The 12,280-nt window shown below is 42.9% G+C and overlaps 1 protein-coding gene across 1 annotated transcript in view; it reads left to right on the top strand.

Moving 5' to 3' along the window:
• Positions 1-11,342, top strand: part of LOC117744203 (inactive phospholipase D5-like) — a 41,313-nt gene extending 29,971 nt beyond the window's left edge. The window contains exons 3-10 of the mRNA XM_034552369.1: positions 5,199-5,385; positions 6,362-6,470; positions 6,731-6,858; positions 8,101-8,298; positions 9,752-9,888; positions 10,008-10,173; positions 10,298-10,388; positions 10,804-11,342. Of these exons, the coding sequence (XP_034408260.1) occupies positions 5,199-5,385; positions 6,362-6,470; positions 6,731-6,858; positions 8,101-8,298; positions 9,752-9,888; positions 10,008-10,173; positions 10,298-10,388; positions 10,804-11,342 (1,555 nt within the window). The remainder of the gene's footprint in view (positions 1-5,198; positions 5,386-6,361; positions 6,471-6,730; positions 6,859-8,100; positions 8,299-9,751; positions 9,889-10,007; positions 10,174-10,297; positions 10,389-10,803) is intronic.
• Positions 11,343-12,280: the final 938 nt, after the last annotated feature.

Here is a 12,280-nt window from a genome sequence, read left to right as displayed (position 1 = left end):
TTAAAAAAATAATTGAGTTATCTTTGCCATAATGTTGGTAATTTAATGTATACTTTATTTTTACACCTTCAAAATGTTCACACTTAACATAATTGTTAAACCTCATTTCATGTCAGAAAGATTAAAAATATTGTATTTTTCCTCAATCAAAAGAATTCATGTTTTAGTTAGCTTGTTCAGTTAGCTAGCTAGTTCAGTTAGCTATGTTACTGTTACACCTGACGCTTTGTTGGTGTCAGTATTTATTAACTAATAATTCAGTAATGCACAAATCTGCACTCACTTTGTTATAACTAGAATACGTTTGAACTTGAAAGAGCTGATACAACCGGTTCCACGAGAACACACCACACACATGTCAGACTTCAAAAACACCTTATAGATCTGAAGCCGACACAAAACAAGAACAGCTAATACCAAAATATAAAAACAAGGCACAAAAGTGTACCTACTGAACTAACAAAAAGACTCTTAAGCGTGGTGGATCTGGCAATATGGGTGTTGTCCTTTCTGGGCTACTTGCTTTGTGAAGAGGACCTGCTCTGTATGTAGACATAAGGCTCAGTCTAATGTAACGGAAATTATAATTTTCAGGGGACTATATACACAATAGAAAACATACGTATCAATATTATATTCCTTTATGCCAATAGATCTCCCTAAATATTAAATTAAACGAGACACAACTGACTGTGGTAAAGGTAGCTTAGCGTTGGCATCTCTGAGACTCAGCGAGCAGTATCAGGAACAGGAACGTTTACAGTACGTCCGATAGTGAGCTCTGATTAGTGGTTGCAAAGTATTGGCCAGGGAACACCCAATAAAAGCAGTCGTGACAGACATGGAACAATGTGATAAATTAGCCACTTGCGGTTTACATTCATTTCCATAAAACACATCATGGGAGGATCATGGCCAAAGAAAACATCCATTTAAGTGGCTCATGTTTCAGCTAATGAATCTAAATTTACATATAAAGTGTGCAACAGTGTTACAGATGAAAACATTGGCCGTGACATTTAGCCACCTTTTTAAAATGAACAGCATGCAGGGAGCAGAGCAGCAGCAGCGCCTGTGGTATCCATATTAATGTGCTGGCTGCTGTACACCCAGAGCTCAGGACAGCTCATGAGAGAGGGGATGATTTATGTCAGATGTCAGGGACTGACACTGGCTCGGCTCATGCTGTCACTCGGTCCAGCCGGGACACAGCATCACGAGCATTCACATGTGTAATTGGCATTTTTTACATACAGTATCCTAACGGTAAATTGTATACGATGGGTTTGTTTAACATTTAACCTGGCATCTCTGGAATGGTGTGCAAAATCTGATTATGTTCTGCTATATCAGCAGGGGGAGTTTATCATTTGAATCCAACTGCGCTCACTCACCTATAGCACACTGTGAATATGTGAATCTTTTATCATTTAGATAGCGAGGGATTTTACATTCAGACACACACTCTCTCTCTTCTCTCTCTCTTGCTGTCTCATGTATGCACACACACACACACACACAGAATGCAACGTTTACGCCACTTAGCTACCGGCTGCTGTGGATGAATCACACCCTTGATGGTGGGTTGCAGAGGAAGGGATCGGCCGTGGGCATCGTGCAGAACGCATTAATCGATGAAGCTCTTGCTTTCTCCACTTTTAATACCAAAGCCTGTCTGCCTGTTTAAATCACCCAGAAGCACCATTCATCATACCTCCCCGGTCATTACAGTCGGCTGAGAGGATTTCTTTCAAAATAAGATTACCTCTCCTTCTCATCTGTTATCCATCCACCCATGTTTTTCCTCATTGTGAAGTGTTTACTGTAGCTGTCCTAGTTTCCGCTGTTTTTCACAACAAAGCGGACTCTCCGCCGAGTGATGAGAATGTTAATCTTCTTTATGATTTCATCACAGTCCGCTGCGTTGGTATGTGTGCGCCTTGTTACACTCCTCTTTTAATTTGACTCACTCTGTCTTCAGTCCGCAAGCTCTGCGGCTGACAAGTGGAAGCACATCCAACCTCAGCGACACACGAGCCAACTTTACTCGATTCTCCACAACTCTGCTTCACGTAGCATGTTGTCTGTCATTTCGATGAGGAGAGATCAGCACGTTATGAACACAGAGGAGGTGTGAGTCCTACAGTTTGACCTTTGGCCACTTTCCAAAACCTGCCGTAGCTTTACTTTGGCCAGGAATGCATTTTTCGAGCTGTGAGCTGGCAACTGGCCCCTCAATGGGATGCAAGTACATTATCACCTGCAGCACATGTTGTCACCAGTGTGCCCTTGAGTGAAGCACTTGGTAGACACAGTTCAGCTGGACCTGTGCTCTGACTGCTCTGACTGGTCCGAGTGCTAAGATCCGTTTGGTATTATAAAGTCCTCGCCAGGGAGTTTGTTTCACTGCCGGAAATGTGACAGTAAAAACATGACAACAAGGAACGATGAAGGCTAAACTCTCGACTTTCCAATAGACTGTAGATACAGAGTGGACTCGCCATCTTGGACTTTGGTCGTCGCCCTCTATGTGTTTTTGCAACCAGGATTGGCTCGAGAGGATGAAGCTAAATCCGACCAAAAGCTGATTAAGATATGTTCAGAGCACAAATAACTTTCATGACCTGAAAACAATTGAAGAAGACTTGCAGCATTTGAGACCATAAACTCATGTTTTTTCAATGTTTACTGAGGTAATAAATCAAGTGAGAAGTAGGGCCATTTTCTCATGAACTGTGAAGAGCAGCTGAAGCTTATGTTCTCCAGGAGGAATAGTCAATACACAATCACAACAAAAACATCCTCCACTGTACAAGCTCATTTTAAATCTGCACTGTTGTAATATTAACAATGGATCAAATGACGATGAGATGGGAGGTTAACTGGCATGCGACTTTATTGTTTTAATTCACTCTTGCGACTCTTATTCAGCATTGTTTCCTGCAGCGAAGAGAAAAGACTCTTAGCAACTAGCCGGTGAACCTAGCGGCACATTAAGGAGCTAAAGAGTCCCCAAGGAGGTGGTGGAGACCAAAACAGAGCAAAAAGAAGGAAAAATAGATTAGATTAGATTAGATTTACTTTATTCATCCCCAGAGTTAACATTTCTTTGTAGCAGCAGCAAGCATGTTTACAATATCTGCAATACAATAAAATAAAATAGCAGGGCATATTACATTTAAGAATTTAAATAATAATGGAAATTAATACAGTGTATATAGTGTATGTGTATATAAAGTGAAGCGGTGCAAGGGTTATTGATGATGTTCATCAATATTGAATATATTAAATATTGGCCAGAAATGAATCCTATAATGTTGCTGGGTATTCTGGGGGAGGCAACTGGTATAATATGTTCAGTTTATCAACTTTGTACAGTGATGATGCATTAATGTTGTATTTATTAAGATAGATTAATCACTTTAGACACCCTCTAACTCCATGCACTAAGGAGCCAACAAACTAAGTGTGTTTACTATAACATTTCTTTTAAAACGCATCAACTTACGACAAATTGAGTTAAGCCTTGAGCAGAAGTAGTTCTGAGTTTCTTGAAAAGCATTTTATCCAGAAACCTAATCACCCATTGAGGTGCATAATTTGTATCAGCGTTCGCCCTCAGTGAACACCCTCTCCCCATTTCTATTGCTGTGATAAATTCTTGTTGGCAGAAATCGATGTCTAAGTCATACAGAGAGCATGTGGTGAGCATTGGAGCTTGGTAATTGGCTGGTTCTGTGTGGCTGCAGATCCAGGGCTGCCACAGCTAATTCAGTCCGCTGACTCCAGCCAGGCCCGTAGAGATCACCCCCGCAGCCCCCGCACTGCGGGGGGGCCTCGCAGTGACAGGGGGCCTCGCATGGCAATTTTTTTTTTTAATCCAACACTAGCCAGCGCACTCGGCCGTAATGCGGCTAAGTGTCGGCTGACTCGGCTGTGTTCCGGCTCGATGCGGCCAAATGTGAGCCACCTTTGGCACATTTCACTGTTGCCATGTCTGGCCATAGCTGTTACGGACATGGGCAGATTCTGTCTGAGACATGGCAACCGGTTTATCGGCAGCCATCATCGACTCTGGCTGACGATGGCTGCCGAATCTGGGCCGAATAATGTAATAAATAAATAATATTACATTACGTAATAACATTAAGATATCCCTCAAAGTTGTCTCTCTCATATAAAGCTACACAATTAAAAAAAGTATTTTAAACTGACTTTATAAGTTTTAAATAATAGTTGTAAAGGCAATCGTAACAGGCAACCACTGGAGTCTCCAGCGCTAATGCCCCTGTCGCTTTCAGGCCTTCTGTGAACTGGAGATACATTAGCTGAGCTCAGAGTCATGGTTGGCCAGGTGAATTGACAATACACCTTAGCAGAAAGTGCAGGGATATTCACAGTGATATAAACAAAACATTGCAATGAAAAAACAACAAAACTGTTTCACATCAATACACTTTTCATTTTGGTGGGACAGTTTTATGATGAACAAAAAATTCTGACTGCACTGAAGCTTTAAGGAGACAATTTCATGGATATATACAGTATATGTTTATTCTGTACTCCATGAAATCTGATTCCGTCATGCAGATTGATATTGCCTCCGTATGTGAATGAATTATGCCTGCTGTCGTACATCATACTGCATCAGTGGGCTGATAATTACATTAATACACTGATCGATAGCTTAGGGAGTAGTGTTTATGAGAAACCAGCAAGAATGCAGCAAAAATGCAATTTCTTCCTCACTAGGTGTAATTGAATCTGCATTGCTGACAACTCAACCTTCAATTATTTTCAGGCCCTGCCAGAGACAACCTGAACAATATTTAATGACGCTTGGTGGAATCAAAGGGCATGTGTGGTCTAGGAATCGTAATAACTCTCATTAAGCTAACGATGCAGAGGAAGGGTCCTGTTAGCTAATTTGTCAGTAGTATGACAGAAGGAATATAAGCTCATATTAGTGGCACCGAAGCTCATAATAATTCTGCTACTATTGCAAACGCATAATTGCTTTGTGAAAGAACACAAACCTCACGTTCATTTGCTCAGCATTTTTCCATTAGCAGGTCTCTATGGCTCAGCCCTAATGATGCTCTTTTTAAATGTTATTTTTTGATGCAGGCCCTTTACGTAAAATAAAAAATAAATGATGTTTTCTAATTTACTCGTTCCATCTTTGTTTTTCTCCTCAGAGCGGTGCTTGTGGAGAACATCCCAGAAGACATCTCCTTCTTAGACAATGGTACATCCAATATCCCTCTCTTAGTGGGGTTGTACAACCTACTGGACCGAGCCATCCGGGTCGTGGAGATAGTTTCCCCGCTGTGGCTCCTCAACTCCTCCGATTATGAATCCAGCTTCCAGCCTGCTGCCAGACAGGTAACAACTACTTCTCTATGTCTTTGCCTCCTTTACGTAATAAGCATTAGTAGAAGAGGTACAAGGATCCTTAACTTAAAGGGGATGCATCACAAAAAACTCACTTTTTTTGTGTTATGTGGAGTGTCCACCAACCAAAAATCAATGAAATATTACAACCCAGACAGATGAAATGGCAACATGGTATAATGATCATCAGAGCAGAAAATCAATAACTGTCCCTCTAGAATCACTTACTAGTAAAACACTAGTATGGGCTATTTTCAGGCAGCTCGAAAGGAGATATTTGTTTTGGGTTTGAACTGGATGTGTGTTATTGACAGTTGGCTACAGGGTTGGCAAGGCTGTGCACACACACACACACACACACACACACACACACACACACACACACATGTGTTTTAAAGAATAGAGCATGTCAGGAGTAATGAAAGACTGAGGCTGTTGATTGGAAAGTAATAGCTCCTTTCCAATGCCGCCGGGGCCGAGGGGAGCTAATGGCCCTTCAACCTGCAGCTCTCTGCAGTAGAAAAGCTGCCAAAAAAGACAACTCATCTGGAGGGAGGCTGGACCGGAAAATTAAATATGCTGTAATGGCAAAGTCACAAGATGTAGAGGTGGAGATATCAGTAGCAGGCATGTGCACTGCAGGCCTCTTTATACCTGTTTGTGTCCAATTATTGTGGACATCAGTTGAGTGAATAGACATGAATTAGACACATCTTCATGTAATTGAGTATTTAGAATGAGAGCCGCTGAACAAACAAAGTGACGCCCACAAATATGAATTAAAAAAAAGAAACTTGACATCACAGTCGCTGAGAGATGTCGCACAGGGGGTAGTAGCACACAAAGGACTGCTGATGGAGCCCTGAAATTAAAGACAATATATGGCAAACAATACACAAGAGTCTTGTTTGAACACACAGTATGCATTTCATGTGACAGCAGATGTGTTGCCATGTGTTTCCCTCAGGGCAGGGCTCTGCTGTCCAGGCTGCAAGGGCTGAAAGCTAAAGGAATCCAGCTGAAGATCTCCAGCGGGATGATCGACTCGACCGAGCTTGTGATGCTCGCCAAACACAGTCAGCTCCCCCCCCCTCTCACTGTATTATGCATTCTGTGTGTCTGCGTTCAAACACGACTGTTTCCTCTCCCCTGTATGTCCAGCACATCTATCGGTCTCTTTCCATCTCTCCCTTCATCTGCCTTCGAGTTTAATTTTCTCGTTGAACATTGTTTGCCCGTGGCCATCCTTCTCCTGGTCTCACATGTACCTTCCTGTGTTTCAGTCTCTTTAACTCTCCCTCGGTTTGTGTTTCTCTTTCTCTCTCTCTAATTCTAGATGCCGAAGTTCACTATGTGAACACGACGGCGCTGATCAACGGCCACCTCCTGTCCTCCTTCTGGGTGGTTGACCGGAGACATTTCTACTTCGGCAGCGCCAGCATGGACTGGAGATCACTTGCCACAGTATCCAAAACTCACCAGCGCACACATATTCATACTTAAATATATGCATACTCAAGAAAATTACGCATGACAGTCTCAGTCCTGTGAATTCTGGAGCTGCACACAGACGTGCAGCCTCTGTTGCCCTGTTGTATCTAATAGATTTACATGAGATATAATTACACAACAAGTTCTGTACCCCCTAATGTAAAGTGCTTTGATGATGTCCTACTGGCTCAGACTCAAAAGTAGAGCGTTTTATTTGAAGTTCCCAGCCCTCACATACATATGGGCGTCCCTCTTGGAAACGGCAATAATGTGAGGCAATAATTGCCTGTTAATTAATTCTGCAAATATGTCCAGATTTTATATATCTAACATAAGTCCTTTACTGTGAATAATAATTTAAAAATAAATGTTTACAGATTCCTAAGGATTGAATTTTTTAGATTATGTATTTATGTTTTTGTCAATATATTAAAGGATACAGTTGATTTATTTACTAACACATACTACAGTCAGTGTCTCCTAGATGTAGGGAGGGGGGGGGGGGGGGGGGGGGGGGGAATGGGTTTAGTGGGGACATGCAAAAATAGAAAGTGTCCATTCTTTCATCTTCTTCTTCAAAGCTGAGATTCTTGCACAGTTCATCAATAAAGTGCGGACCCATTTGTTAGGCGGCCTTTATCTATCTTTAGACACCTTGAGGTAGATGCGAAGGACAACTGTGTGTTTTGAGGCAGATAGACTAGGTTGTGCCAAGTAAGTCCTCAGAATGTGGGATCTAAGGTTTATTTTCCCATGTAAACTCTGCAGAGAGCGAGAGAGAGAATGTCATCAGGGAAAGAAAAGGCAATTTGGAACCTGAAATTTAAAAAGTGCCTCTTTGAAATGAGAAGCCAGCAGCGAGCAAAGACAGAACATTGAGAACAAATAGAAGAAAAAAACAGTAGTGTCCTCTCAAACCATGCTGTGACGATGAGGGATGTCCTGCAATGGGAGGAGACTTGGCGACAACATGGCCCGACAAGTCGAAGGTGCAGTGTGTGTGTGTTTAGGTGGATGGACGTATAAAAGTGCTGAGGGAGTGAAAACAGGTTACGATTACTTGCAATGAAAGAAAATCCGATATTTATGGAGATGACGGACGGCATTTTTTTGCTGATCTTGAGAGTAATGACAATAATGTTTAGGATTATTACAAAGGGGCTGACGTAAATGTGTTCGTGGGGGATCTAAACAGAGGTTGTGTTTGTTCTCCAGAGGAAGGAGCTGGGTGTGTTGGTGTACGACTGCAGCTGTCTGGCTCTGGACCTCCACAGAGTGTTCAGCCTCTACTGGGGGCTCCAGTACAGAGACTTCATCCCCTCCTTCTGGTCCAAGCGGGTCTTTGCCCTCTTCAACAGGGACGAGCCCCTGGAGTTCACTCTCAACAGCACAAAGGCTCAGGCCTACGTCTCTGTGAGTGACAGTTGCAGCATTACATTACTTTGTATTGTGCATTAGTTTTTAAGGATAAGGTTGATATGCTAACCCATGAGGGAGCTTCCTTCTTTGCAACCCTCATCCTGGTGAGAGCTGCAGAGGCATTTTGAACTACATTATATTACAATGTTCTTTATAAAAAAAGATTTAAAAAAATTAAGGATCAGTTGAGCACTGAATGTACTTGTCTTTAAAGTGATCATGACTCTCCTTCACTCTGAAACAAAAGTGTACATGTGAGATAATTACATTGCATTGCCTTGCATTACCCACATTCAAAAGGATATTACGTAGTCTTATTGGTGGCTCACATAATTCAATCTCGTCTCGTTTGAAACAGGATGTCAGTGCAGACGGTGAACTTAAAAGTGTTTTTTGGGGCAATCAGTTGTGGAGAACTAGCGGCTTTATTTTGACATCTAAAAGCACTGCGGGTGTAACTGTTAAAATGAATAACGGCTGCCGTCAATCTAGATTAGTTAGTTTCAGAGTTTTAAGCCGGGTGCACGCTGGCTCACTGGCAGGGTTTACTGGGACACCTATAGTAAAACCTGTTCTGCTTGTGTTAGTAGGACGCTGGTTACAGTCAGCAATTTCTGAATAATTCTCTCTGCACAGATGATGCCAGTACATAAGAAACATCAGGTGGCCACAGTCAGTTGTGTTTTTCGTTTATGTTTTGGCATTGTGCACCTTGAAACGCTCGGAGTTCAGAAGTTGGACATTTCAACTGGAAAATGCCCGAGGAACTTAAAGGCCCTGCACACACCACACAAATGTTTTTAATTTCTCTCATTGTTTTATGTGAGGTCACCAATAAAGATGCAATATGTCCCACCTAAACAGCTGCAGCAGGAGATTGAGGGAGATGTCAGTAAAGCACAATGTGTAGGTACCCACAAAGTCCCGAGAAGAGGTCTAGTCAGGCGGAACAAGTGACAACACCTCTGTTGGTGTGACATGGGGGCCCAGGGCCTTTCAATGGAGCAGAACCATTATCAATGATGTCAGTTCCACCTGCTATGATAAGTGAAACAGTCAAGAAATATCAATACATATATCAGCTGAAATCAGACACAGATTATTCAGGTTTTATAACAAGAAACCTTAACTTTTTGCAACACGGTGTCTTTCATTGCCAACGTCTTCCTGTTAAAGAGTGATGATGATGTCATCCAACCTGCAGCAGATTAAGATGAATATCAACACACAGAGAGCGACGCACTGGCAGTTAAACATTCACGTGTCACCGTTAGTAAGAAACTGAAATAAATGTACAACACATGCACACAGAGACACTCATGAAACATCACGTCATAATGGTCATTTTGGTGAACAATCGAGATGATGAGTTGTACGCGTGTTGCTTCAGAGAGGAGAACACAGTGCATCCTCTCCACACCAGCGCTTACTGTCTTTCCTCTGACAGAGCTCCCCCGATGTTTTGATCCCCAAACATCGTAGCAGTGATCTTGAAGCCATTTCCAGCGTCATCCAGGAGGCCCACCATTTCCTATATATCTCCATCATCGATTACCTGCCCCTCCTCAACCGTAACGCTCACAGGTTAGAGACACGGTGCCGCTTTGGAAGGGCATTTTTTTTTTTCATCAAAAGCATGGATGCTGTGTTTCAATTGATGAAACTTTGTCCACACTTGTCTCTGTGCTGCTATCCATGCCAAGGTACTGGTCCCGCATCGACGGTCTTATCCGGGAGGCTCTGATCCTGAGGAAGGTCCGGGTCCGTCTGCTGATAAGTTGCTGGGAAAAAACTCACCCACTTACATCCAACTTCCTCTGGTCCCTGAGGGGTCTGTGCATGGAGCAGGCCAACTGCTCTCTGGAAGCCGTAAGTACAAAGCCACCGCATACTATTTTTAAATGTACAAATGCACTTTATCAATGCATGATGCACCACTCTCTTTGTGTGTGTGTGTGTGTGTGTGTGTGTGTGTGTGTGTGTGTGTGTGTAGAAGTTCTTCAACCCCAGAGTGCAGAGGGACGGCAGTCTCCAGGGAATAAACCACAACAGATTTATGGTGACGGATAGAGCCATTTATTTAGGTGAGCTCATGGACTAGACTTTATGACTGTGTCCTACGTGTCTCACCTCTTGCAGTTGAACTACACATTGTTGCCTTTACATTTTTAGTGCGCACGGATTTATACTGTAATTAATAATAGTGGACTTTAGTGTTAAGGATATTCTTATTTGTTATGTTTGGAAAGAGTCAGGCTAGCTGTTCGCCCACGCCTCCAGTCTCTATGCTAAGCTAAGCTAATCGCCTCCTGGCTTCCGCTCTTTGCTTTGACACACAGATATGAAAGTTGTGTCAGTCTTCTCATCATCTTCTCAACGTCTAACCCTCAGAAAGAAAGATTCAGTATATTTATCCTCCGGTGTGGTCCACTGGGTTGGTGTTGTTGTTTTTTTAAGTGGTGCGGCTACTTCTTTGTTTCTTTCTCTGTGACCTGACAGGTAACCTGGACTGGGTGGGGAACGAGTTCAACTTTAATGCAGGAGCCGGCCTGGTGATCAGTCAGCCGGAGGGCATGGAGGAGAGGAACTCTACCGTGGTGGAGCAGCTGAGGGCTGCATTCGAGAGGGACTGGTTTTCACGTTACACCCACTCACTGCAGGCCAATACGATCCCCGTCTGCAACGCGCACCAGGTCAACACGCCAGTCGAAGCGGGGCCCCTCGACAATGGACCAGTGCCTACCAGGGCGGGCCAGCATGATAGCGCACCAATGAGACACAATCACAAAGATGATGGACAGACGCCAGTTAAAACAAAGCACCATGACGACAGACTCAGCAAAATTGGTCGCCAAGGCAAGGCGAGTGGACTGGTGCCCAGCATAGCCAGTTACCAAGAGAGGGGACGAGTCAAAATGAGTCACCTCGACAACAGACAGGTACAGGTCAAAAGTGATTACCGTGACAACCCAATGGCTCCGCCCAGTCAGCCGGCTGAAAGCAGCGGCGGCAGAGAGATCTTCAACGGGTCCCTGTGACCACGAAACGAAGCATGACGAGGAGAACTTCCAGCGACAATGGACGTAACACGCTGGGTCTTTGTAGCATTTTATCGTTGCTATTTTGAAGGAAAACAAAAAATGTTGAAGATTTAAGTGAAATCTGGTTTGAAGGACTCGATCGTGTTCACGGAAGAACTCAGGAAGGAAAGCAAACGCTCACCTGCAGTCTCGCACTTTTGACTTTTTTTTAAAGAATGAACATTGAGTAATACACTGTACTAATACCTTAGAACCTTACTACTTATTTTAAAAAAAATTCTCACCAGATGAAATCGTATTGATTTACTAATTATTATATGTCACTTTAGCTGTTGTGTCATCATGTATCACCCTTTAAAAGGGGGAAAGATGCCTGGATGTCTATGCAGAGATGGAAACGCAGTGAGGACGTGTAGCTCCGCTGGCTACATTTAGCATCAAAGATGTACTCTCCTCAGCCTTACTGTACTCTTGGTAGAGGATACTTGGGCCTCATGGAGGTAGTGTGTGAATCTACAGCAGTATTCTGAATAATCTATCGTGCATTCACATAATTACTTACAACTGCAAACAATTTGTGTTACCAATGATAACTTTAGATCTTCGTTCCAGAATGAATCAACTTAAAAACTAAACCGTTTTTATTTATTCCAATGTCATATGACGCGAAAGAACAAGACAACGTTATGCATTCGGTCAACATTGCAAGAAACACATTGAAATTGACAAGCGTTGCCTTTAGTCCCGTAAATGGAAACAACCCCATAAAACTCATTTGGAGTGGTGACCCACAGTGGAGGAGCTGGTGCCCTTTAAGGGATTGATTACATCATGTCCACCATGTTCGAATCTCAATACCAGAAGCACTAAACACGATACAGACAGCCGTTGCATAATCCAGGACACGGTGCGTCATTCATCAAGATGTTTTGTTT

This window comes from Cyclopterus lumpus, chromosome 15, assembly GCF_009769545.1.
Source record: "Cyclopterus lumpus isolate fCycLum1 chromosome 15, fCycLum1.pri, whole genome shotgun sequence".
Classification (NCBI taxonomy): domain Eukaryota; kingdom Metazoa; phylum Chordata; class Actinopteri; order Perciformes; family Cyclopteridae; genus Cyclopterus; species Cyclopterus lumpus.
Note: the sequence above shows the minus strand (reverse complement) of the source record. Positions and strands in the feature narration are given on the sequence as shown.